Source organism: Canis aureus, chromosome 5, assembly GCF_053574225.1.
Source record: "Canis aureus isolate CA01 chromosome 5, VMU_Caureus_v.1.0, whole genome shotgun sequence".
Taxonomy (NCBI): domain Eukaryota; kingdom Metazoa; phylum Chordata; class Mammalia; order Carnivora; family Canidae; genus Canis; species Canis aureus.
The window spans coordinates 56620095-56647457 of record NC_135615.1 but is presented as its reverse complement, the minus strand read 5'-3'; the positions used below and the strand labels follow the sequence as shown (position 1 = coordinate 56647457).

General features: G+C 44.8%; 2 protein-coding genes across 11 annotated transcripts in view; both read right to left on the bottom strand.

The window, feature by feature from the left end:
- Positions 1-5109: 5109 nt before the first annotated feature.
- On the bottom strand, positions 5110-11901 carry LOC144314246 (uncharacterized). 7 transcript variants are annotated; one of them, XM_077898139.1, is made up of 4 exons: positions 11399-11901; positions 10778-10897; positions 5939-6029; positions 5110-5661 (listed from the first exon to the last, which is right to left on the bottom strand). In XM_077898139.1, exons 1-4 carry the CDS (start codon positions 11486-11488, stop codon positions 5465-5467), a joined length of 498 nt encoding a protein of 165 aa, XP_077754265.1. In that variant the 5' UTR covers positions 11489-11901; the 3' UTR covers positions 5110-5464. The 7 variants fall into 7 exon arrangements, 5 of the variants coding, with proteins under 5 accessions (XP_077754265.1, XP_077754264.1, XP_077754263.1 ...); XM_077898138.1 differs by having other exon boundaries at positions 5110-5536; XM_077898137.1 differs by having other exon boundaries at positions 10792-10897.
- Positions 11902-14882: 2981 nt separating this feature from the next.
- The window catches only part of TNPO1 (transportin 1), a 96875-nt gene continuing 84394 nt past the window's right edge, over positions 14883-27363 (bottom strand). For 2 of the 4 annotated variants that reach the window (XM_077898132.1, XM_077898133.1), the window contains exons 22-25: positions 26852-26951; positions 24030-24104; positions 23014-23156; positions 14883-20625 (exon numbers count right to left, since the gene is read on the bottom strand). In XM_077898132.1, coding sequence (XP_077754258.1) covers positions 23049-23156; positions 24030-24104; positions 26852-26951 — 283 coding nt within the window. In that variant the 3' untranslated portion in view covers positions 14883-20625; positions 23014-23048. Of the gene's footprint in view, positions 20626-21915; positions 22030-23013; positions 23157-24029; positions 24105-26851; positions 26952-27363 lie in introns of those variants that run through there. The other 2 variants (XR_013380070.1, XR_013380071.1) reach the window with 2 other exon arrangements.

The window sequence follows — 27363 nt, the reverse complement described above, 5'->3', positions numbered from 1 at the left end:
GCCCCGGCTCGGGAAGGGGTTCAGGTTCTGCTCCGCTAGGTTGGTCTGGCGGCCGATCCTCATTTCCTTTATCGCTTTCCTTACAACATGGCCTTTCTGGCTTTCCTGCGCCGCCTTGAATTTGTTTTTCTATTTCTTTGCTGTTTATGGGGATTTGGAGAAGGGGCGGCAAAGCAGAAGTTCTCCTGTTTCATGTCTTGACTTGTTTTCATTAGAAGTCACTTCCTCTTATTTCTCAAAGGCTGATTGTCCTCCTGTGACCGCTGGCCTTCCTGTGGGCTCATTGTCCTGCCCAGGCCCGGAGGCTCGAGCTGGCCGCTGGGAGGTTGCTGGGAAGCCTGGTGGCTGACGGGCTCTCTGCCTCTCCCCGTGGGCTCCCGATGGGGACACCTGCTGCGCTCCAGAGCCTCACTGGCCAGAGGGCAGCAGCCCAGCAGGTGCCCCCCTACGGGGTGGACACGGTGAGCGGCCCACGATGGCCAAAGCAGAAGGATCCAGGTGAGTCTCTTCCACGCTCACAGACCAGCATTTTCCACCCTCACAGACCAAATGAGATAACTACTCAGATTTTTTCAGAAACTAGTAGAAGGCGGTCAACCCCAGATCCCCTACATGCAATTCTTTGGTTGACACAACTGGGACCATGACACTTGGAAGAGCCTCTCCAGCCAGGAGGAAATTTACTCCATCCTGGAAACATGGGGGGGCGGGAGCACAGGACCCAGTGAGTTTGTCCCTGGAGTAGACTCTCCTTCAGGTTAACTATATGGCAGACACTATTCTAAGCCTTTACACGAGTCAATTAACTTAATCATCATGACAACCTTCTAAAGCAGGCATCATTATTATCCCAAGTCTACAGATGGAGCAACTGAGACACAGAAAGGTCACACGGTCTTTAAGTGGTTGAGGCAGTATTCCAAACTGGGAAGTATTGTGAGGGTTGTCGTGAGTCAGTGCTGGTGGTAGATTCCAGGTGGGTGTGTGCCTAAGGTACGCAGTCGCTTCCTGTCAATGGCAAACTCCCAAAGCCCCATCAAATAATCGGGTAGCAGTAGTTTCAGGTCCTCGGGTGCACAGGCTCATCCATGAGCTCAGCGGCTACCTCCCGGGTCACGTTACAGAGGCAGGTTTACAGCCAGCTTATCTCCTTGTGAGAGAATGTATTTTCCAAAAATGGGCAAAACAGCATCTCCCATCCCATATGCTCTGCTATAATGTGCCTCTGACACTCTTGCAATTTAAAGGTGTGGCAGGGAGCGGCCTATGTTTTCTTTCCTTGAACCTGGGCAGGATTGTGACCTCGGTGTCATCATACCATGTGACTTTGGATGCTAGTTCATAAAAAAGCAACACAATGTCCATCTGGTTATCTTGGGACACCACACCTTGAAACCAAACCATCACACTGTGAGGAAGCCCACAGCCTGTGGGGAGGTCCGTACAGCCAGAAACTGAAACCCAGGGAACACATCCTCAGCTGAGAGGCCAGCCGACAGCCAGGACCAACTTGCCAGTCCTATGATGACACATCTTGAAAGTGGATCCTCCAGTCCTCAGGCAGGTCCCACCAGCCAATGAAATGTTGAGTAGAGATGGGCTTCCCTTCTTAGACCCACCCAAACGGCAGATTGATGAGCATAATAAAGGGCTGTTGTTTTAAGCCACCAGGTTTCTGAAGTGGTTTGTTTTGCAGCAGTAGCTACACTCCTGGATGCCACCTGCTTGACTCCATAAAATCCAAAACAACAGGCTCATCAGTGGGACTTGCCCCAAGAGCCCTAGAGTGACCAAGTTTGTCCCATTTCCGCCAAATCCTTGAGTTGCGTCAGAAGAAAAAGAATATAAAGAGTATATTTATAATCTTTCCCCGATTTCACTTTTCACCTTGAAGTCTTTAATCTCTCAAGAATACATCTTAAGGCACGATACAGGGATCTAACTGAATTTTCTTCAGGTTATCACACAAGTGTTTACCAACTTTTCATTCTGTTATTGAGGGATGCCTGAGTGGCTCAGTCGGTTAAGCGTGGGGCTCTTGATCTCCGCTGAGTTCTCCATGTCAGGGTCCTGAGTTCAAGCCTCGAGTTGGGCTCCAAGCTGGGCATGGAGCCTACTTATTTAAAAAAAAAAAAGCGTAGAGTCATTCTGTTATTGATTTACAATGTCACCTTTGTCATAATTTAAGACATCAAAGGCAATGCCATCAAGGTGAAGGTGAACTAGAAACAAACCTACTGTGAAGAAGGGAAGAATGAAGAAACTTGCTAATCCTGAACTTCACACTGGATGGAGAAGGTAAATCTGCTAAAATAAACACAAGCTAGCACTTACATGAACTTGTCCTCTGGATTCATGCTACTTGAAAAAGCAAGCAAACAAACACCTCCAGCAGAACACTTATTTCAGGGACCCTGGGCTACTCATATGGCAAGTAAGTAGTGGAGGGAAATAAAAATCCTCTCTGGAGGACAGTCCTTTAAACCCCAGCTCAAGAATTTCTGTGAATAAAATTTCAAGGAATATGAGAGCAAGGGTGAACATCACAGAACACAAGCCAACCAGGCACCCGCAGTGAGAGATATCAGAGATACCAGAGTCAGACACACAATACATTCAGATATCGAAATGATCGGACAGTGAAATGAGTATGTTGAAAGGCAAAAACAACAACAAAAAATGATTGAAAATAATGAGCAAGGAATTAGAGACTATGTGAAATGACCAGATTTGAAAAAGAGTCAAGTAGAATTTTGGTCAATGCTATAATTATTAAAGCTTAAAACTCAATTGGAGGCTGGGGCGGGCGCCTGGTGGCTCACTCAGCTGAGCATCCAACTCTTGGTTTTGGCTGAGGTCATGGTGTCAGGGTCATGAGGTGGAGCCTCACTTCGGGTTCCACGCTCAGCCTGGAGTCTTGCCCCCTCCCATCTTCATGTATGTGCTCTTTCTCTCTGTTTCTCTCTCTCTAAAATAAATAAATTAAACCTTTAAAAATATTTTAGAAAAATATCAGTGGGAGAATTAAATGGCCAATTAGACAGAACCAAAGGTAGAATTAGTGAATTGAAAGCTAAAGCTCTGAAGACATTGAGAAAGAGCTAAAATCGTAAAAGAATATTAAACGATATAGATGATGGAGTACGTTCTGACAAACATTTATTTATTTTTTTTAATTTAAATTTTTATTTATTTATGATAGTCACACACACAGAGAGAGAGAGGCAGAGACACAGGCAGAGGGAGAAGCAGGCTCCATGCACCGGGAGCCTGACGTGGGATTTGATCCCGGGTCTCCAGGATTGCGCCCTGGGCCAAAGGCAGGCGCTAAACTGCTGTGCCACCCAGGGTTCCCTCTGACAAACATTTAATGGCAGTTCCAGAAGTGAATAAGAGCTTTAAAAAATGAAAGTGAAGTTTCAATAATTTTAAGAGAATGGATTGGAGGTGGGTGAATGGGCAACGTGGGTGAAGGGGACTGGGAGACCTACATTTCCAGTTATGGAATGACTAAGTCAGGAGGGTGAAATCCTCAGCATAGGGAAGAGAGTCGAAGGTAGGAGAATAGTGTTGTGTGGGGACGGATGGCCGCTGCACGTGGGGAGAGCACGGCATAGCATATAGGGAATCTGAACCACCATGTTGCACATTGTGTGCCAGCTCTACTTCAATAAAAATATAATAAAGTCATTCGTTTTAACAAAGAGAATGGATAAAAATTATTAGTAGATATTTATCTTCAGACCTAGCAAGTCCAGTGCATTACGAGCAGGATTCATTAAAAATATTTCCATGTGCAGATTCATCATGGTGAAAGGAGGCACCAAAGACAAAAAAAGACCTTAAAAACAGGAATAGATCACCTAGCCCACCACCCCTTTGCCTCAAAGGCAATTTATACTGAAGATTGATGTTTTAACAGCAACAATGTAAGGCTCAAGAGGGTGAAAAAATACCTTCAATGTACGAAGAGGAAATAAATGTCAGTCTATAATTATCTACCAGGCCAAAATATCCTTCAAGAAAAAAAAACAAAATTAAGAGGTTTTTTGTCTTTTTTTTTTTTTTTCAGACAAGCAAAAATAGAGCTACTACAACTAAAGGAAATTCTAAAATATATACTTCAGGCATGTAAAAACTGACTTTAGGCAAAAGATTGGAAATGATAAGGAAAGATGATAAACCCAAAGAAAAGTAAAATATAAAAGTAAATATAATGTATACTTTATAGAGTTTTTTTTTTAAAAGAGCAAGAGCTTAAGTAATATTCAATAATTGCACATAAGTGGGAGATGGTGAGGGCCAGAGTGGGCAAGATCCTAAGATCCTGGCACTGTTCCCCTCCACCTCAAAAATACTAGTTAATTATAGACAGCCTTGGATGACATATTAGGTATGCACATTAAAATAGCTGAAATCACCGTAAAAGAATGCAACTTTCAAACTAATAGGGAAAAAAGGGATTAAAGAAAGAAGAAAAATGTCTAATCATTCCCCCCCCCCCCAAAAAAAAAAGTCAAGGAGAGAAAGAGTTGAGACAGATATAGAGATAAATCCACACACAGCAGTAATCATAATATATGCAAAAGGATTAAACTCTCATGAGACGAAAACTGTCAGACTGGATTTTAAAAGCAAATCCAATATGCTTTCAGATTGCCATTTTCTTCCCCCCCCCCCTTTTTTTTAAGGTTTTATTTATTTATTCATGAGAGAGAGAGACAGAGAGAGAGACAGAGACCCAGGCAGAGGGAGAAGCAGGTTCCATGCTCGATCCCAGGACCCGGGGTCACAACCTGGGCTGACGCTCAACCACTGAGCCACCAGGCGTCCCTCAATTGCCATTTTCAAGTGGTTCATATAAAGATAAAGAAAAGATAAACAAAAGAAGTGGGATGCCTTCGTGGCTCAGCGATTGAGCGTCTGCCTTTGGCTCAGGGTGTGATCCTCTGCCTGGGTCTTTGTCTCTGTGTGTCTCTCATGAATAAATAAATAAAATCTTTAAAAAAATAAATAAAATAAACAAAAAAGAAACATAAGAAGAAAAAAGATGGAAAATATACATCAAGCCATACAAGCCAAAAGAAATGTAATTAATAAGTAAGTGTATTTACTTGTTTATTTAACAATTAAGTCAATCGTAATTTATTAATTCGTTAAAATCATAACATTTTAATGCCCCGGGCAATCCTGACGGTGTATGATTGACAGGACCTAAGGACCTAAGGGCCTTTCTCCGACGTGGGGCAGCACCGCCGGCTGAGCCGTAGGAGCCCCAGGAGGCCAGCGGCCATCGCAGGAGCCACGGTCCCCTGGGCTGTGACCCGGGCAAGCTCCCAGACGCGCACCGGAGGGCGGCAGCAGCACTCAGGGGGCCTGGGCCGGGGTCGCTCCCTGCTCCCGGGGCGCTGCTTCGGACCGTCGGGCCTACTGGGGACATCGTGTCCCTCCTTTGCCTGCGGGCCTAGGAGGAGGAGGTCGGGGTGACAGCAGCTTCTGAGCCGGGCGCGATCCGCCGCCATCCGTGCGACAGCGTCTGGGGAGGGGACATCCAGGTCCACGGAGCCCGGAACCTGGGAACCAGGAGCGCTGCCCTGGGGGCACCCGGCTGCTGGGGGACTGTCCCCGCGGGCACAGGCGAGTGGGGCTGGTGGACCGCCGCTGCAGGTACAGGAAGGCGGGGCTGGGGGACCGTCCCCACGGGCACAGACAGGCAGGGATGGGGGACCGTCCCCACGGGCACAGGCGAGCGGGGCTGGGGGACCGTCGCCACGGGCACAGGAGTGTGGGGCTGCGGGACTGTCCCCAAGGGGAACAGGAGGGTGGAGCTGGGGGGACTTCACTCCATGAGGAGGGCACCAGGTCGCTGAAGGGGGACGGACGGGGCGGCCCGGCTCCTCCTGGTCTCCTTATTGATGTGCCGAGTGTAGGGCCCCACCTGCCCCCCTCTTCTGCGGCTCGTGGACCCAGGACACAGTAGCAGCGGTTACTTCCGACCTCAGGATGCAAGACAGCGGGTATGGATGACACTGGGGGTAAGAGAAAAAAATCTGTTCAGAAATCCACTCGGGAGACGCCTGGGGGGCTCAGCTGTTGGGCATCTGCCTTCAGCCCAGGGGGTGACCCCGGAGTCCCAGAATCAAGTCCCACATTGGGCCTCCTGCTCAGGGGACAGCCTGCTTCTCCCCTTCTCTCCCCACTGGCTCCCTCTCACTATCTCAAATAAATAAATAAATAAAATATTTTTTAAAAAATCAATAAAATGGGACACCTGGGTGGCTCAGCAGTAGGCGTCTGCCTTCGGCCCGGGGCATCTGCTTCTCCCTCTGCCTGTGTCTCTGCCTCTGCCTCTGTGTGTCTCTCGTGAATAAATAAAGTCTTAAAAAAAAAAAGAATAATCAATAAATGCTGAGATGAAGGAGTGAATTCTCATTAAAACAGAATATGTGCATAATTTCGGGCTATCGGCCCACAAGATATTTATCAGTTACAAAGGGAAAAATAGTGACTTGATGGTTGAGAAATAGAGCAAACATCACCTTAATTAAGAGATCAAAGTTGGTGCCCCTGGGTGGCTCAGTCGATTAACCATGGGACTCTTGATTTCACCTCAGGCCATGGCCTCAGGGTTGTGGGGTCGAGCCCCTGGTCCCCTAGCATGGAGCCGGCTTCAGAGTCTCTCTCTCCCTCTGCCCCACCCCACCCACCCCCTGTCTCCACTCCCTCTCTCTCTCTAAAATATAAATAGATAGATAGATAGATAGATAGATAGATAGATAGATAGATAGATATAGATAGTACAATTTTGTCGGCCACCAGTGATATATATAAAAGCACCCTAATGCTAAAAGTCCCAAATCTGAAAGCATCGTTTAAGCAAATCTGTAAGTTTCCTTGAATGAGTTTGTGTGTTCTCTAAAAAGAGAGAGAGAGAGAGAGAGATCAAAGTTGACATCACTAATAGCAGCACAAACTGGCATCTGCCAAAAATGCATATTTCTGAGTCCAGTAGTAAGGAAGCAGTAAATAAACCCAAATTGTGGGACATTTTATAAAATAATTGGTTTATCCTCTTCAAAAATGTCAATATCATGAAAGACCATGACTGTGGAGTGGTTCTCGATTAAAAAGAGACACACACCTGCCTGACTATAAGGAGGGATACAGACATTTTATTTTGTTATAAATGACATTATTGGGACCATGGGTAAAACTGGAATCAGCATGCAAATTAGAATCTAATTTTGGTTACTTTTGTGTAAAAGTACGCTCAGGCAAGAGCGTATTTTATGGAATACCTGCTGAAGTATGGACAGATAAGGCGACACCTGCAACTTACTCTCAAGTGGTTCAGGGGAGAAAGAAAGTACCAGTTACCATCGCTGTGTAACCAATTACCCCTGCACCTAAAGACCCCAAACAACAATATTTCCCCAACGGAGTACCTTATGTTCACACAAAAACCTGTATGTGCAGGTTTAGAGCAGCCTCATTCGTCATTTCCAAAAATTGGAAATGACCAAGATGTTCCTCGACAAGGGAAGGAAAAAGTAAGCTGTCGCACATTCATACAGCGGAATAACCCCTAAAACAACAAGAAATGAGCCCCTGATTCATGCAGTGTGGATAAATCCTAGAAGCATTTATCCAAAGTAAAAGAAGCCAGACTCAAGAGCTCTCCACTGCATGACTCATTTATAGGATGGTGCTGAAGAGGCAAGACTGTAAGGATGGAAAACACCGGAGGCGGCCAAGGCCTGAAGCGACAGAGCGTGGCTGTTCACAGGGACAGTTTTTGGGGTATTGAACTGTCCTGTCCCGCATAGTACAGGGTAGCAGAGAAATGATGTGCTACATTTGTCAAAATCCATAGGATGTTTACTGGAGGCAGTTTTTTTTTTTTTTTTAAGACATTTACTTATTTATTCATGAGAGAGAGAGAGAGGCAGAGACCCAGGTAGAGGGAGAAGCAGGTTCCCTGCGGGGAGCCCGATGCGGGACTCGATCCCAGGACCCCGGGGTCACGGCCTGGGCCCAAGGCAGATGCTCAACCACTGAGCCCCCCAGACGCCCCCCTGGAGGCAGGTTTTTTAAAAAAGAAATCAACCAAGAAGTTGGGGGGACGCAGATGGGCTCCCAGGTGCAGACGGACACACGTGGGCCTCCATGTCTAAGCAGTAGGGTGAGCACCAGGCAAGCTCGGGTGGGGTGAGGACATGGGCTCCCGCCGAGCCCAAGGCTGAGCCCCGAGAGCGGGGCAGGGAGTGCGAGCTGGTTTCTCGCCGTGGTCAGCAGTTCGGGTTACGGATCCTGGAACCACTTTACGGGGTCACTGGAGGTGAGGGAGCCAGTGAGTGCGGCCTGCGTGGGCCGTGAGGTTCGGGCTCTCAGGGCAGCAGGTGCGAGGTGAGCGAGGCAGGGGTGCAAGCGCAGGCGGGGGCTGGATCGGATTAGAGTTGGAGGGACCCCTATACACCTGTGTTGGTTTAGGGGCCCCTGGGGGGCTGAGGGGAGCGTGCGCCTTGGGCCCAGGCCGTGACCCCGGGGCCCCGGGATCGAGTCCCGTGTTGGGCCCCCCGCAGGAGCCTGCATCTTCCTCTGCCTCGGTCTCTGGTTCTCTCTCTCTGTGTGTTTCTCAGGAATAAATAAATATAATCTTTAAAAAAAATTGTTGATTTTTACATACTGGCACGGAAATAAATGCAGGTAGGCGCGTATGCGTGGGCTAGTGCGTATCCGTGGGTTCCTTGCCCTGCCCAGGGAGAGGACGCAGGGCACTCAGCACGCCCCGCACCCGGACCTGGGGGCTGAAGTCCCAATCGCCAATAAAAGGGGGGGGGCTCCTTGGGGAACCAGCTGAGCCTGGCGGGAGCAGGAAAACACAAGGTGAGCCCGGAGCATCACTTAGGGCCAGACGGGAGCAAGGGCTAAGGACAGAAACAAGAAAGGATGGGGGACACCTGTCAAAGCGTACAGACACCAAGCTGGCAGAGTTCCCGGACGTCAAAGCTGGAACAATCTGAGCAACAAGCGACGGTGGCATTGGGCTGGGCCCCGGAGAATGGATGAGCGTCTGGGGGTCCGTGCGGGTAGCAGCACACGGCCGAGCGAGGGGGGAGCACGCCTTGCGTGGGGGCCTTCCCGGAGCACAGGGGGCTCCGCAGCCTCTGGGCCGTGAGGTGGGTTCCCTGGCTTGTGGACTCTGCACCCAGGCCCCGTCGGGCGGCTCCGTGTGGCCCGACATGGGAATGCTGCCGCTCACAAGCTCGCGCTCAGGAAGCGCAGGCAGCCTTCCAGATTCTCTCCCTGGAGGAGCACTGGGGGTGAACCGCAGGGGCGGAAAGCTGCTCCTGCGCCACCGGCCTAGCACGGCCAGGCGCAGCCCCACCTGCTGGCAACCTCAGCCTCAAGCCTCTTCCGACGCACTTCAGGCCTAAAGGGACCTCAAGAGCATCGAAGTGTGTGTCCAGAACCTTCAAGAGAATGCACAAGGATTGACCAAAGGAGGAGGAGGCCTAACAAAAAGAAATTCTCCTAAAATCCTAAAGTTCAAGAAAAAAAAAAAAAAAAAGAACCACATTAACTCCTTCCGCCCCTCGTGTCCACAGTGGGCCTTGGAAGGGGGGGCAGGGTTTGCGTGGGGTCCGGCTGCAGCAAGGGGGTCGTGGTAGGAGACCGCCAACTAGCGGGCCCCGTGTCCGGGCCGGGGGATGCTGACCCGGCCTCGTAGAAGATGTGAGGGCACCGGGGCCAGGCCGCCAGTCCTCACAGCTCTTCGGTCCCTAAGGCCACGGCTCCAAGTGCCCCTGAAGCGCTGCCGGACACGTGGCTGCTTCCTCAGTGCCGGTCTGTTTCTGCTCTAAGAGGAGGACGTGCGGTGGGTGGCCTGGGACGTGTCCCTGAGCCGCATCCCCGGGCCCCCTGGAGAGCAGCCCCCGACCTGGCCTCCTGGCACCTGCCGTGGCTCTCTGGGACCCGTGCTCCTGTGCACCTGTGCTCCTGTGCTCCTGTGCACCTGTGCTCCTGTGCACCCGTGCTCCTGTGCTCCTGTGCACCCGTGCTCCTGTGCTCCTGTGCTCCTGTGCTCCTGTGCACCTGTGCTCCTGTGCTCCTGTGCACCTGTGCTCCTGTGCTCCTGTGCTCCTGTGCATCTGTGCTCCTGTGCACCTGTGTTCCTGTGCTCCTGTAACAAATGTTGGCTGTTTCTGAGTTGTATGGAGATGGTTTTTCTGCAGGTGTCCTACTGCAACTGGCTTCCTGTGTTCAGGACTTTTTTTTTTTTTTTAGGTTTTATTTTATTATTTATTAAAGATTTTATTTATTTATTCATGAGAGACAGAGACAGAGGCAAAGACACAGGCAGATGGAGAAGCACATTCCATGCAGGGAGCCCGATGCGGAACTCGATCCCGGGACCCCGGGGTCACGGCCTGAGCCAAAAGCAGATGCTTAAGCAGTGAGCTACCCAGGTGCCCTCTTTTTTATGTTTTTATTTTTTAAAAAAAGATTTTATTTATTTATTCATGACAGACACAGAGAGAGAAAGAGAGGCAGAGACACAGGCAGAGGGAGAAGCAGGCTCCACGCAGGGAGCCCAACATGGGACTCCATCCCGGGACCCCAGGGTCACGCCCTGGGCCGAAGGCAGGTGCTCCACTGCTGAGCCCCCCGGGATCCCCTTTTCTGACATTCCCAGGTTGCCCTTCCCACTGGCGGTGTCCGGAGCTGGGCTCGCATCCCCAGGGAGGGCGCGGGGCAGCCGTGGCCCCACACTCACCCACGTGAGCGCACCTGCACGGTGAGCGCCAGGTGCCGTGTGGAGCCCGTCTGCAGCTGGTTCATCCCGTGGACGCCTACCGCCCTCCGCCTGCTTCCCCGCTGGCACTGCCTGATGGGTCTTTAGAATTTAAGAAAACCTTTTTTTTCTGTGGAAGGAGCTGCAAAGTTTCTTCCAAGTTTTTCCTTTGTCATGTAGAGACTTTAAGGCTTTTTAAACTAATCTTTGAGACTTTTAGGGAGTCCGACCTACAAACGCCTTCCCACACTAAGACTATATATAGTTGTTAGTCTCCGTTTTCTTATTAGTGTTTTTAATGTAGAGCTATCTAGAATTTTTTACTCAATTTGAGGAAGGATTTTTTTTTTTGCAAATGTCTACCCAGTTTTGCTCAACAGTTGTCAAATAATCCATCTTTTTTTTTTTTTTTTTTCACTTAAGTGTCATATACTAGTTTCATGTGTATTTAGAGGTTTCCAGATTTGGTTCTTTTGAGCTATTTTTTAAAGGTCTTATTTGAGAGAGTGAGAGAGCGCACGAGCTGCGGCAGAGGGAGAAGCAGGCTCCCCCTGAGCCTGGAGCCTGACGCAGGACTTGATCCCGGGACCCTAGGATCCTGACCTGAAGGTGAAGGCAGACGCTTAACCCCTGAGCCACTCGGCAGCGAGGCCTGAGCCGCCGTCCTTGAAGTTCCACCTCTGCAGGTGTCATTAAAAAAAAGAAGTGAGCGGCTTGGGACGGCCCAGCCTCCTGGCACGGCCTGGCCTTGCTGGCACCTCCTGCTCCTTCACAGCAGCCCTGGGACGCTCCTGCCTTGAGACAAACACCCGCTGCTCGTCTTTTGGGCCAGTTTCATCGTCGGGGAAGCCCTGTTACCTCTGCTCTTGGAAAGCTCCCACGATCCGTGAACGACATCAGGTTCCAAGAAGCGCAGCTGCTCGGGGACCAGGGCGGCCCAGGGCGCTCCCGCTCCACCACGGAGGACCTCGGCGTGGGGGTCTGGGGTCATCGCTGCCAGCTCTGCGCCTGCGGCCAGGTCGCCTCCCGGACCCCAGGGGCCTGCCCTCCACTCCCGCCCCCAGCCTCGCGTCCACAGGCCTGAGTTCCCCAAACCCAACCCGGTGGAGGAGCTCCCCCCGCCCGCCCCCGTCCGCGGCCGGTCCGACCCCTCCCCTAAGGCACCTCTAGGAGCCCCGGCGGTCCCTGGGGCCTGTGCCCGGCCTGGCGACGTCGCGGGGACAGTCGCCCTCCACGTGCCCCGACCGCCGAGGCCCGGCTGCCGCTTCCCTTGGCTTGCGCTCGGCGGAGCGCCACGGGCTCCTCCTCCAGGCTCGGGCTCCACAGCCACCGTCTGCACTGTCCTCCCTGCCGCCACGGCCGCCCCCCGGCCGCCCCCCACGGGCACCTGCACGGAAGGAGCCTGCGGCGCCCTCGGCAGCCGGGGCGCGGGACACACGGCAGGGCGGGCTGGACACCGAGCGAGGGAGCGGGCGTCACCCCGTGGTCCTGAGTCACCCCGCCGCCCCGCGTCACCGCGTCACACCTCAGTCCCCGCGTCACCCCGCGGCCCCGTGTCACCCCCCGGCCCCCGCGTCACACCTCGGTCCCTGCGACACCCCGCGGCCCCCGCGTCACACCTCGGCCCCGCGTCACACCTCGGACTCCGCATCATCCCCCCGGCCCCCGCGTCACCCCGCGGCCCCCGCGTCACACCTCAGCCCCGCGTCACACCACGGCCCCGCGTCACACCTCGGCCCCGCGTCACCTCCCGGCCCCCGCGTCACACCTCGGCCCCGCGTCACCCCGCGGCCCCCGCGTCACACCTCGGCCCCGCGTCACCTCCCGGCCCCCGCGTCACACCTCGGCCCCGCGTCACCCCGCGGCCCCCGCGTCACACCTCAGCCCCGCGTCACACCTCGGACTCCGCATCATCCCCCCGGCCCCCGCGTCACCCCGCGGCCCCCGCGTCACACCTCAGCCCCGCGTCACACCACGGCCCCGCGTCACACCTCGGCCCCGCGTCACCTCCCGGCCCCCGCGTCACACCTCGGCCCCGCGTCACCCCGCGGCCCCCGCGTCACACCTCGGCCCCGCGTCACCCCGCGGCCCCCGCGTCACACCCCGGCCCCGTGTCACCCCCCGGCCCCCGCGTCACACCTCGGTCCCCGCGACACCCCGCGGCCCCGCGTCACACCTCAGCCCCGCCTCACCCCGCGGCCCCGCGTCACACCTCAGCCCCGCGTGACCCCGCGTCACACCTCAGCCCCGCGTCACACCTCAGCCTCGCGTCACCCCGCGGCCCCGCGTCACACCTCAGCCTCGCGTCACACCTCGGCCCCCACGTCACACCTCAGTCCCGCGTCACCCCGCGGCCCCGCGTCACACCTCAGCCCCGCATCACCCCGCGGCCCCGCGTCACACCTCAGTCCCGCGTCACCCCGCGGCCCCGCGTCACACCTCGGCCCCGCGTCACACCTCAGCCCCGCCTCACCCCGCGGCCCCGCGTCACACCTCAGCCCCGCGTCACCCCGCGGCCCCGCGTCACACCTCAGCCCCGCGTCACCCCGCGGCCCCGTGTCACCCCGCGGCCCCGTGTCACACCTCAGCCCCGCGTCACACCTCGGCGCCCACACGTCACCCCGCGGCCCCGCGTCACCCCGCGTCACACCGCGGCCCCGCGTCACACCTCGGCCCCCACGTCACACCTCAGTCCCGCGTCACACCTCGGCCCCGCGTCACACCTCGGCCCCGCGTCACACCTCAGCCCCGCGTCACACCTCGGCCCCCACGTCACACCTCGGCCCCCACGTCACACCTCAGTCCCACGTCACCCCGCGGCCCCGCGTCACACCTCAGCCCCGCGTCACCCTGTGGCCCTCGCGTCACCCCGCAGCCCCCAGCGCACAGAGGGCGCGGCCCTCGGCCCCCCGGCCCCGCAGGTGCCCCGGAAGCCCCGGGGACCCGATGTCCCGCAGCAGGTGGCTGCCCGGCCGCGCCCGGTGTGCGTCCTCCTGGCGCCCAGGCCAGCGGCTCCCAGGAGGCGACGCGAACCCGGGGGGGGGGGGGGGCGCGCCCGCGGCCCACGACCTGTGCACAGAGTGAAAACATCGACTGTATTTCAGTTTCCCTAAAATGTTAGAGACTTACCAAAAAAAGGTTTTGCTTTTTTTTTTTTTAGCTTCGGGTACTTCTTTTGCGATTGATTGCCGCAAAAATGGGGATCCTGAGAAATAATTCGGCGGCTTCGGGGCATCTTCGCCCACAACCCACGTCCTAGATTCCGGAATCTTTCTTGAAGATGTGGTTTGTATTTTAGAGTAAGATACCACCCAAATTGCAAAGCTGTTTTTCTTTTTTCTTCTTCTCTGCAACACGACGGAGATTCTAATATTCCATGAGCAGGTAACAAAAGGAAAGAAATCGGAGGAGCCTCATTTCCCTTAACGTTTTTTTTTGTTGTTGTTGTTGCACTCATCTAATTTCAGGTTCCTCCCTTGTTCTGAGATGTCCTAAAATCTCAAAAAAGACCACTCAACAGCTGTGCACACATTTCCCCTGAAATGTATTAATATGTTTAATTTGAATTAGTCACATGCAACCGTAATAACTGGATTACAACCTGAAGAGAAGACGGTCATATTAACTTCCAAATTCACAAGCCTGAATTTTTTTGAAGGATAAATAGGGAGCCTTAATAGGACACACATTCATACACATTCATGCAATCTATCCGTACGTGGTTTTATTTATTCAGGACTTCGTCTTTCAATTCCTTTTACAGAGCAGTATTTTTCCCTCCTTGCCCACCAAGAAATGAACCTACAATCAGCTGTTTAGGAAACACACCACCAAAAGCAGTTAAAGTAAAACATGGGCAAATGTTCCTTCTTTTTTTTCTTTTTTTACTAAATTATACAAATAAAAAAATAATTTAAAAATGGTTGTCAAACAAGAGCGTTCTATGTGTAAGCTAAGGAAAAGAAAAAAAACCCCTCAAACAAAAACCCCAAACCCCAAGAACAACACAAAAAGACTTATCAGGACCCAAAGTGGGGGGAGGAAAAGAAAGCTCATTTCCTTTCATTAAAAATCAGAGTGAAACATCTATAGTTAAACAACTTTATTAACATAGTCAAGCAGTGATTAACATTCACATCTATTATGTCACATCATACAAATGTAAATACAAAATTACTACAGTACAATATATATTCTCTGCATGATCCAAAATATTTGGTGGCCCCAAAAAACTCTCTTTAAAATTCAGCAGCTTATCAAAAATTAAAACCATATTCTATTTAAAATGAAGATCTGTTAGCACAGAGTTAGACTTCAAGAAATATCAATTTAGTACAGTTTGAGAAGTTGCAGGAGGATATATTTGAAGGACACATTCTAACATAGTGTGGCTGGTACAGGAAACATCAGATTTAAAGCTTTTAAGCATAACTCATACAACCTAAGTTGTCAGCAGAAAGATCCAGTTATTTATAACTAAAGCTAAAACTACTAAATTATTGCACCCAATGTTAACATGAATATTAATTGTAAAACTGCTTTAATAATATGAAGTGAAGTCATTAACCACGTTTAAACATCTCTTCTCACAGATGATAATCTATTAAGTAAAATTAATTACACAGTATTGTCTAATTATTATCTCCATAAAAATCATCCAATCTTAATTTGGTTATATATCCACATAGGAAAACATCAATAAGGTAATACGGGGAAAGTAGAGCAAAACCCCTTCAGGAGGCTGGTATTATTAGGAGGGGACAAACACTGCCTTATAGGCTAACCATGTTATAGTAGGCTTTGAGGAAGATAATTAGATTTGCAAAGTAGATAATTCTGCGTAATACCAAGCCATAGTAAAAGGGGACTCTAAGGTAGATGAACAAAAATTGTAATGAGAGGGAAAATACTATTTTCCTAATTAGCGATACAATGCTTGGCAAATAGATTTGGTATGGTTTTAAAATGTACAAGAGGTGAAAAAAAAATCACCATTTTAACTTCCCTCAAAATCATGCATACAGGTTTTTTGTTTTTTTTTTTAACACAATACATTCTGGGATACAAATCACAATAAACAGTTGCTATAATTTAAATGTATATCTTAAAATTAACATGTATAATAATTAGGCATAAAGATAAAGAATCCTCTACATATAAGTAATACCAATGGGGGAAAGGTCTACTTTAGACTGAAAAAATTAGTCACAAGTCACCTGGAAAGTGTACAAGTGAATGAAACTTTTATGCAAAATTTCAGAGGCATTAGAAATATCTCCGTATTTAATACAGTATGAAATGTACTAAGCGGGTATACAATGCTCTTGCACGGCATAATTACTAGATGATATTGTTACACAGCGCTTTACTGATCTGATTTTTCATCTAGATTATCCCTTAATCTGAAGACCACAGTTTTAAGATTCCAATGCCTACACTTCAGTAACAGTACTAGTAGCAAGTTAGTGTTTTCCCCCTTGTAATATTTGCAAAAGACAAAAACAAAAACTCAATAAGCAAAGCTGTGTGTTTTATTTAAAGTACTACTAAAGAAGGATTTAAGTTGCAGTTATGCATGGCACACTCTTCTCTTGGGAAGAGTGTCTTTTGCACCGTTATCTGTTAATACATTCAATATGAATAATATAGATTAATTATATGAAGCAAAAAACCCACTTTTTTTTCTTATGGCAAAGGGCTTAAGTTAAATTTAGACTAAAGGGCTTAAGAGATAATTAGTTTAATTCTGGCATTTCAGCTATGCAGGGTGATTTAATACAGGACAAAAAAAAATCCATTTCCCTATCTTAAAGGTTTGGAGAAAAGGAGGACCAAATTGAGCTCACTTTCAAGGTAAACCTGCATGCAAAAGGCTTGCCAGGAGGGGTCTGTATCACCCTAGTCTGCTAGATAAGAACTGGAAAATCTGACTAAATGCAAAGATTCTTCATGAAATACACTAAGAAACAAAGGATGACGACCCCTTATAAGCATGTCACCAAAGCAAAAAGGATACAAGAGTATTCACCTGAGATAAAACTTGTATCTGAATATTCCATAACTGAGTAGACAAAGCATTTCAATAGAGGAAAGTCAGTTGAAATTATTTTAAAATATACATCTGATCCTATTTTACAATATATGCAATTTAAGCAATTCAGATCAATGAAAAAGTCTTAACAAAAAAATCACAGTGTTTATCAATATGTTAATTACAAAATGTATGCTACTTATTTCATTTTTAAGATGTAATGGCTTGGTTAAGTGTCTTAAAATCTATTCTTCTGAAACCTAACTTGCGTCACAAAATCAAGTAGCAATAATGTAAAGCATCAGAACTGGCTCTTAAAGATTATTTACATGTTGATTATTTGGGAAATAACCAACTTAAAAATATAAAAAAGTGATTTTTTTTTTACACAGTATGAAGTTATTAAAGAGATTAGACAATACAAAAAGCAAAATTCTTTCCTGAATAAATGAATTCTGTGTCACGTGCTAATGGACTGACTACAACACTGAACTGCCAAACATGCATTTAAATTATATTAAATACACTTTCTGTTTCCAACTTAGGTTGATCAGCAGCTTTTGTTCTGTTAGAATCCTTCAAAGAGAGAAGCTCGAACAGGAAAAAGAAGGCATATATAAAACAGTAAACACTGACCTCCTGAGGTTCCTACAACATAAAAATATTCAAGTAGAAAATCTACATCACTTAGCAGCGGCTATTTCTGTAGTTGAGCACACTAACAGCACTTTAGTGTGTAAGGAGCAGATGAAGTAAGCCGTGCTTTAAGCATGCCAAGAGGCAGAAAACACTGGAATGTAACAAAGACAAACACAAGTTCATAGACATTCAGTCAACATTCAAAACTAGTAAGACTACACCACAAGAATTAAGTTGCTTTATATATATATCCCATGATGTATTTAGTTTTATCAGAATAATAAACGCTAAATCAGAGCTTACCTCAAAAGATAACTCAAATGGCTTCTGCAAATTCCTATGCTATACTATGCATCTGAAATATAAATTAGGAAGAAACAATAACCTGGGGGGAGGGTGAGGGGAGAAACACAAAACATCCAACCCCAATTAGGTTGCCAGTCGTATTTACTTATTAGTTTTACCGTCTATTTTTAAATTAAATTCCTTTTAATTTAAAAACAGGTTAAGGGACAAAAATGGGCACATTCTTGTGTTACATATCTGCTTAATTGGAAACCAATTCTTAACCGAATAGGTGACAAATTGCTTTTGTCAATATAAAATGGTCAATCACAGGTCCAGATACCTTTATTGAAGGTTGTTTTTATGTTTGTCTTAGTCAAGTGTTTAGAGAAGACTTTTGCCATTTCTTTCAACTTAAATTTTACTTATTCCAGAATACTAAGATATCTCTCATGTTAAATTCTAAAAAATATTTGAAAAACTACAGCATATCACTAGGATTTAAGGATAAAACAGCTACTCTCATCAGGTTTTCAAGACTATGAAGCAAATTTTGAGCTCCCAGTGAAGCAAGGTACTAGAAAGCAAAATGCTACATACCCTTTGGATCCAACTTATAATTAAAAAAAAAATTGGACATTATAAAATAGGATTTGATTTCAGGCTCTACAGACTGAAATTTGCAAAGCCAAAGTAGAGGAAAAAAAGTGAAAGAACATGTTTAAAAAAATACACACACATATATACACACACACACACACAATAACAAAAACCTTTTCTGCATGCTACCATGCATCTGAAATTTTTTTGAAACGGTATTTTAAAATTCACACGCATACAGCTCAAACTTCGGTGCAATGGCTGTATCATTCAACACCTTTAGAAGAACAGAACCATGCAAAGAGGAGCAACTGCTTATAAAAATGGTTATTCAGGATTTATTCTGCAATGCAAAGGTGACAAACTAAAATATAAAAAGGTTGTTATGGCTTAACATTTTTGTTGCAGATTAAATATGCAGCATTGAAAAATGGAAAGGTGTGGCTTCATCTCTGACCAGCAGAGTTAAAAAGAAAAATCTCTCCATTTTCCTTCATCATCATGGGATACACTGTTCAGGCAATCCAAATTAATAAAGACTTGCACTTTCATATGGACACAAGATCAAGTGTACCAGTTAGGTTTTCACATTCACAGTATATAAGAAAATACACATGGAAGGAAAAGTAAAGGGTTAACTTAACAAGGATTTATTCACAGGAATACATGTAAGTAGAGAAAAATAACAGAAAAGCTAAACAAATGAAATGAAGAGGATCCAAACCAACTTTCACTCTGTAGCTTTTTACTTGCACCCTGTGTGCATATATATCTAGGGCACAGAGGGCCACCAACATGCGCCAATACAGTGTAGGAACCCTGCATTACATCCATTAACTTAAACATATCTTTAAGATCATGCTTTGAACAAAAAAAAGAAAGCTTAGAAGGCAATATGTTGAGTGGGAATAAACATTGAAATAGAGCAATCATGTCTTCAACTTCTACAATTGTCTTTATGTGCCAACTAACATTTATGCAGCCTCTTACAGATCTTTTACCATGTATTTTAAGGTTTAGAAGTTTCGATAAAATCACTAGTATATAACCATGCAGAAAGCACATCACACTGACAGCACAGAGGCAAGGATTTTGCACAGGTATATCAGCTTTCCACATTGTGCGGGTTACACACAATACAATATCAATCTTACTCCTAACAAGATCCTAAAAAGATATTTCAAGGCCTAGCTGTAAACTACAGTACTTTATATCTATATTCTTAATAAAAATAAAAAATCCACAAATCTTAAAAAGGAATTTTAAATGCAGGGCTATATTGAATTGGTAAACCGCAACACAAACTGGCGCAACAGAGGTAAATGAATACCAATCTCACTCTATGTGATGCAAGCATGCTACTTTCCCACTAATTTAAAGTACTTTCAATCACTATGAGCCAGAATGCATGCCTGAACCTTAAACTGCACTTTAAAAAAGAACATCTTGGCCTAGAAATTAAATCTAATGAAGTACAACCATCAAATTATATCCACTACATTAATGTTTTAATGCAAAATCAAGATGTCAATCTTTAGTCTGATACGCCCAACCCCATTTATTCCCTCCTCCCTGCCCACCCCACAAAGGTAAAAGGAGTGACTCATTTGGCATTTCACAGGGTGCTTCATTGTTTCAATTTGTTTTGTTTTATTTCCAACTTTTTTGGGGTACCTTAAATTGTAACTTCCAAGAACCTGCTTCTGCTATGGGTAGGCAAGCTGATTTTAATTCTATTAGCTTCATTTGTGTAGTTCTTCATCAGCATGCAAAAACAAGGCCCCAACATGTGGGAAAATTTATAAAAATTTTTAAATAATAATAATAAAAAAAGCTTCTTTACTGTTTGTAACCCCCATTCTTAGGTTTCCTTTATTGTGCGCTATAGAATTTTTCCTCTTTCTCATCCCTATGCATCATTTATGTGGTTCTTGTTTTGGTACAATTCCCCATAATATTGCAGGATGTACTGTTTTGTGAGTAGACTGAATAGGTTTTGTTTTTTTTTTGTTTTTTTTTGTTTTTGTTTTGTTTTTTGCTTCTTCACATCCAGTGTGGAGTTGTAATTGGAGACAGATTTCCACCCACAAAGGCTCCAGATGTTAAAACATTTCCCAACATCGACTTAATACAGTGACGGCAACACCTCCCTCCCGCCCCTCCCAGTAGGGTTGGGATTGTACTGTATTCCCTACTGGTTTACCCTTCCCCCCTGTAAAGGGTAACATTTTCCCTGGGTGCAGAGGCTCCCTCATAGTCTCCAAGACTGAAGGACCTGTAAGAAAACAAAACAATTTTATATTTTAACATTTGTTTCTCTTAAAGCCAGTGAAACAGAAGACTAATTAAGAATGCTATCTCTAAAGAAAATGAGAAACGGGACAAACTGCCTAAGATCATGCTGGCAGTCACTGATAACCCATTTGGTACCTTCCCCTATGGTTTTCTTTTCTTCCCCCCTTTTTTAAAAAAATATTTTATTTATTTATTCATGAGAAACACAGAGAAAGAGAGAGAGGCAGAGACACAGGCAGAGGGAGAAGCAGGCTCCATGCAGGGAGCCCGACATGGGACTTGATCCCGGGTCTCCAGGATCATGCCCTGGGTCGAAGGTGGCACCAAACCACTGAGCCACCCGGGCTGCCCTCCCCTATGGTTTTCAATGGCCATGGCATCAGATATGAAAAGTGACACCACGCTAGGGACATGCAGAGAGAGGTGTGGAGCTCTACATCATATAGATGCAATTCCAGTGGATGCCTTGTAGGATGCTATCCATCTCGTTTTTTTTCCCCCTTTGCATGAGGAGCCCTGAATAGAATTGGTTATTCCTCACTTATTTAACAAGTTGCCGTACTTTTATCAAAATCAAAGAATGTTTTCTTTTTTAAAATAATCCTTTACTTGGTGAGAATGAAAACATTACCTTTTGGGGGGGGGGTTCACAATATGCCCAATATTAAGCAAACAAAGAATCTAATTCATCAAAAAATAAAGGAGCATTACTGTGTGTTGGCTGTCTGAGTTCTAGCTTAGGAGGCACTAAAGGTGTTCACACTGCACTAAGGTCACTACATTCAGCAAAAAGTGAATTTTAACACCTGCCTTCTTGATATTTATTAATAATTCTTCGGATCCTATCCTAGTCAGCCATTTCCTATGCTCTCAGACCCGATTTTCCTGTTGAGGACTTTTTCAACACTAGCAGTTTTAATGGTAAGAAACACATTAAGAAATAAGATTACTAGGATATTGTAATCAGTGCCCGATAGTGGTCCTTTCACAACAAAAATCTACTAACCACTCATGCCAAACAATGGACATTTATGAAGACTGATATGAATTCACAGAGGACGATTAGCCCATCTGTGGAAAAGTGCAAGCAGCAACTTTTCTCTGCCTCTGAAAAAAAGAGTATAAAAAAAGGAAGAGAAGATACTGATCCACTTTTATCTCTAATTAGCAAACTGGTAATTATTTTATACTTTGTCTTAGAACATGATCAACTTGGTACAGATCACAGAAGATAATAAATCTGAAAGTGCTAATTGAAGATTCCACTCACTGTTCTATCTTTCAGGCCTTGATGTTGAGTCATTCTCATCTATTCCACTTTCATGATTTAACATAAAGACAATGAAGCACTATTCCCAAACGCCAAAGCCACAAAGACTCAAAACTACAGGGAAAAAAACACATTCAGGGCTCTGAGATAGTCCAGAGGCTGCAAGTCCATTCCCACGGCCTTGTAGGTTACACAGCCTGGATGGGGAACTCTTTCCAGGGTTAAAAACTAGCTCTAAGTAAACAAGCAAGGCAGAGCCAACAAAAATTCCAACTGAGAAGATAATTAAGTTTGGGGGACATCTTCTGGATGCACACCGAGTATACTCTCTGGCCCTCCAGTCAAGTATGTCTCAGCTCATGTTCAGGACCTACAGAAGTGTATCCCTGTTCACTGTACTGATCCGTATTCCTAACTAACGTTTATTGAGCTTACTTTACTAAGCTCAATTTAGTAAAATAAATTTAGCAATATGCTAAATTCTGGCATCACATATAGTTCACTATTTACAAAATAGCTCAAAGAAGGAAGTGAAGCTAAGAGATCAGGACTGTTAGTTCGACTTCAGTACAGAAGAACTGAAGGAACAAGAGTCCATACGGACTTACCCCTCTACCACCCCAAATCCAAAAAGACTCATCCACTGTCCAATTTTAAAATACTGTGCTGGCCGCATGGTAGGTGCTCAATAACAGAAAAACTGAAAAAAAAAATGAGTATTAAATATTCCTATCTACTGAGCCCCAAAGTGTAACAATACTAGTGGGCTCTTCCCTAAAGCTCACAACACAGAAGTCCTTGATATATCAGGGACTATAAATTTTTCATGCTTCAAAATAATTTTTATCCCGCCAGTGAGTTTGGGTGAAATCTTACAGGAGGAAAAAAAAAAAAAAAAAAAAAAAAAGGACTAGTTTGTTTAGTTTCTAAAAAAAAAAATTCTCTAGCCTTAAGTAATTTCAAATTTCAAGTCTAATATAGCATGAGATATATTTAATATCTGTGGAAAACACATAGCTTTTATGCTGCTCAGTGATTTTAGATTGTAGACCTAAATCTCTTCACCCTGAAAAACTCCACAAACTTCTTGCAACTTACCCCTAATTATGGGACTGCAGCTTAAGTGTATGACATTAAACACCATAAAAAGCTGCAAGACGCTCTTTTAAGGGAAGCGGAAACTGGTCAGAGAAACGCCTCCAATTTTCATCCCCAACTTGATTTTTAAATCCATGAAGGATCTGCAAAAAGTAAAAAGAAAAAATCGTTAATTTATCAGTAACAAGAGAAAAACAACAATTTGCATTGCTTAAGTAAAACACTACTTATTGACTTTCTTTTTCTAAAGTTTATCCCTTTTGAAACAATGATTCTCAAACTTTGTTGGATTCTATAACATTCTGTCCGTGTCTTGCCTAAAAGCACCTCATAATATATTCTAAGCTTTGCTTTGAAAAGTTTAGAATTCAGCAAGGGTCCCACTAACAGATGTATGCTAAGCAAACTCTGACCTAATAGTAATGAACAATGAATAAAACACTACAGAATTCATCCAAGGCATAAAACTTCCATGCCACATTAAGTTTTTTCAAATTAGAAATATACAAAGCTTTAGGTGCATGTCTGCAACCACAGCTGACTAACTTCAGTATCAGAGCATTCAAGTGATTCACTTGATTTCTTATTTTGTGATAGCTGAGTCCTGGTTGGAGTTAATCCAAAGGGACGTGACTAAAACAAAGAACTAAACAGATTTAATCCCTGTGGAAACCACTTCAGATTTACTTTGTTCAACAGTTTACATTATACTCCAAATCTGAGTCAGCTGTCATTGAAAATATGTGCTATTTTGTCTAAGGTGTGATAATGGGACCACACGAATCCGTGGTATTGCCCGAGAAAAGATTTTTGAGGTGTGTGTGCTGCCGATACTGAGTCACTGCCGTACCTTAAGATCAAGCCAACTTCTTTGCCAAAAACAAAGGTTATATAATCTACCAATATTGATTTGGAGAGTCTAAGTTTCATATGAGCTTTAAAAATAATTTACACTTTCCAACTAGGATTGTAATAGTCCCAATATGTTCATCATAAAGACTTTCTAGTTACCTTACCTTACAGAACATGTCTCTCAGATCATCTTTTGGGTTAATCCACGATGCAACAGCATCACAAAAAAATATAAAATCCTGTAACAAGCAGGAAACACACCTTAGGTTGTTATTTGTCAAACACAGCAAAACGAATGAATTCATGACCGAATCCTGCCTCAAACAAACTTAAAAAAAAAAAAAAAAATCAACTATGCTTAAGGAATTTTAAAATAACGGTTGTCTTCATTGTTCCACCATCAAGGAACCTCTACTCATTCAGTTTATATTGGAATTTAATGCCCTTTTGTATTTCTTTTTACATCACAAAATGCCCATCTCGTAAGCATGTAGCACACCAGCAACGGACTGAAACTATCAAATGAGCAACCAACTTAAAAACCCTTCATATATTGAACACATAAATTCAATAATCTCACAGTTCTGACTGGCCTAGAAATAATTTAAAGCTACCTAAGTATATTCCAAATAAGCTTGATCTGAACTATGGGAATGAAAAGATCTAAATTTCAAATGGAAACTTAAAAGGAAAAAAACTTAGAAGAAAGATTAATTATGTAGTTATAAATAATACCTAATTCAACCCAACCCAGTGCAAACAGGAACAAAAAATCCAATGTTCAATTAGTAGAATAAATTGGGTTATTCTCACTACAAGAACAAGGAGACAACAGGTATATGCTTTAAATGTTTCGTTTAAGTATTTTTCAATCTTTTTTTTTTTTTTTTTTTTTTTTTTTTTATGATAGGCACACAGTGAGAGAGAGAGAGGCAGAGACACAGGCAGAGGGAGAAGCAGGCTCCAGGCACCGGGAGCCCGATGTGGGACTCGATCCCGGGTCTCCAGGATCGCGCCCTGGGCCAAAGGCAGGCGCCAAACCGCTGCGCCACCCAGGGATCCCAGTATTTTTCAATCTTGACTATCATACTGAAACAGATCAATAGAGCATTGAAGACATCGCTTATGTTCTGATGTCAACTACTTAAGATTTTACAAATGTCAAAGCGCTTTCTTAATTTTGAAATTTAGTGACTGAAGTATGTGCATAAAATATTGAAGCAAATAAAATTTCATGTGCCTGAAGTTCATGGTTCATTTGAATTATGATTGTCTTTCAAACATCAAAGTCTGATGTTAAAAATTTAACATGTGTACACATACATCTATAATTTGTGATTAAAAACGTAACTAATAAAACTGAAGATATATATATTTTTTAAATTTTTATTTATGATAGTCACAGAGAGAGAGAGGCAGAGACACAGGCAGAGGGAGAAGCAGGCTCCATGCACCGGGAGCCCAACGTGGGATTCGATCCTGGGTCTCCAGGATCGCACCCTGGGCCAAAGGCAGGCGCTAAACTGCTGCGCCACCCAGGGATCCCAAGATATTTTCTTTTAACCACATTCAAATAAAAATATATAAAAAGCAGGGATTTCTAACCAACTCTTTAAGTTGGTAGTGATTTAATGACCACACCTATTATGTGTTCCTTTCGCACTTTTTTTTTTTATTTATGATAGTCACAGAGAGAGAGAGAGAGAGAGGCAGAGACATAGGCAGAGGGAGAAGCAGGCTCCATGCACTGAGAGCCCGACGTGGGATTCGATCCCGGGTCTCCAAGATCGCGCCCTGGGCCAAAGGCAGGCGCCAAACCGCTGCGCCACCCAGGGATCCCTCCTTTCACAGTCTTAATGTTAATTCAAAAACAAACAAAATAATAAAATCCTGATGGGAAAAGGATTCTTCTTAATATAGTATACATTGTATCGGACAACTCTAAAAAAAAACATTTAAGATGACAAAAAGTTCTTGAGTATTGAAAAAAACCAGAAAACTTAATGCCAGGAACGGGATTTTTGCAACTAGGGACTATTTCCAAAGATAGTTCCGGTTTAATACTAAGTTATTGTTTTACAAATGTGAAATCAGTCAAAAGATTTTTTTCCACTTCTGATTTATAAGTTTTCAATGCCTAACACCACATTAATTTGAATCTTACAAGCCAGTAATTAATAATGTTTCTAAACCTGAATTAACAAACAACACAGTCACATTAACAGAAGAGGGAAGGTATCAAAGGTATTAATTAAAAGATGTTTGTCTTGGAAATTAAAGGCTATTTTGCTGGAAACACCTCCCATACTTTCTTTTCCTTGCAATTCATCTGCTGAGCAACCTGGGATACTTTAACCTAGAGTTCCACGGCCTGCATTTTATTTTGTTGATCTCGTACACATGGCGCCAATCAAATGTTCCTCTGTTTTGTGTGTCTTGCAAATTTCGTATCTGATACTTTTGCCAAATAATTTTTTGAAACGCTAAAAATGTCTAGATATTATATGAACTAAGAAACGAGGAATAAATCGTAAGCTCTCCAAGTTAAAACAGTTTCAATGGCTAATTCAGTATTCTATTTTGTGCACTAATGAATTTCTAAGTAACAGAAAGTAACCTAACTACTTGGGTCACTCTCTTTAGTGTAGATATCTGCAAATTCAACAAACTAATATTCAATGGAAGGAGGCGTGTGCAAAGATAATGGGGATGAAATATGCTCTGGTTTAATTTGAGACAAGAATAATAACTTTAGTATCCCAGTGCTATTTATTTCATGACAAAAAGTTTCAGGAAATCATAAACAAGCATTATCATCTCAAACTATTAGAAAATATACAACTTTTTAAGAACTTAATGTTTTTGGTATCTTTGAAAAAATATGTAATATATGTGACATTTTCCTAATTAAAGTGTTTAAAAGTTCACACTTTAAAATTTCATTAATTATAACATTAAAAGTTAGAAAATCTTTGTGACATCTTACTTGGATTACTCCACTGGGATTCACACTGATCATGGTACAAATCCCACGAAATGCTGAATCCTTTTCCTCATTGTCCCTTATGTTTCTGAGAGAGGTGCACCTATTAAATTATAGAACTGAGTTTAGCATTTAAGTAAAAAGCAGGTTCAATCACAATACTAATGGACAGTATTTAATGGAATAAGCACCACAGTATAGATAATGTTTAGAGTCAAGGAATTTTTCATCAAGTTCACATTTCTCATTCTTCCTGCATGTCTGGCCCATCTAATCTCAATGTAGTGGAAGCCTTGAAATTCACATTTTCTTATTATAGAAAGATTGCATCTATAAAATGGACAGCTGATTTTAATCTATTTAAACTGTTAATGAGGCTGAGCCAAGAGTAAATTATGAATTTTTAAAACTGTATTATGACTTGTATTCCATTAAACACTACTAAAAATGACTTGAATTGAAAGATTATCAATTGAAAGAAGCAAAACATAGGATATACTGCCACAATATAAACT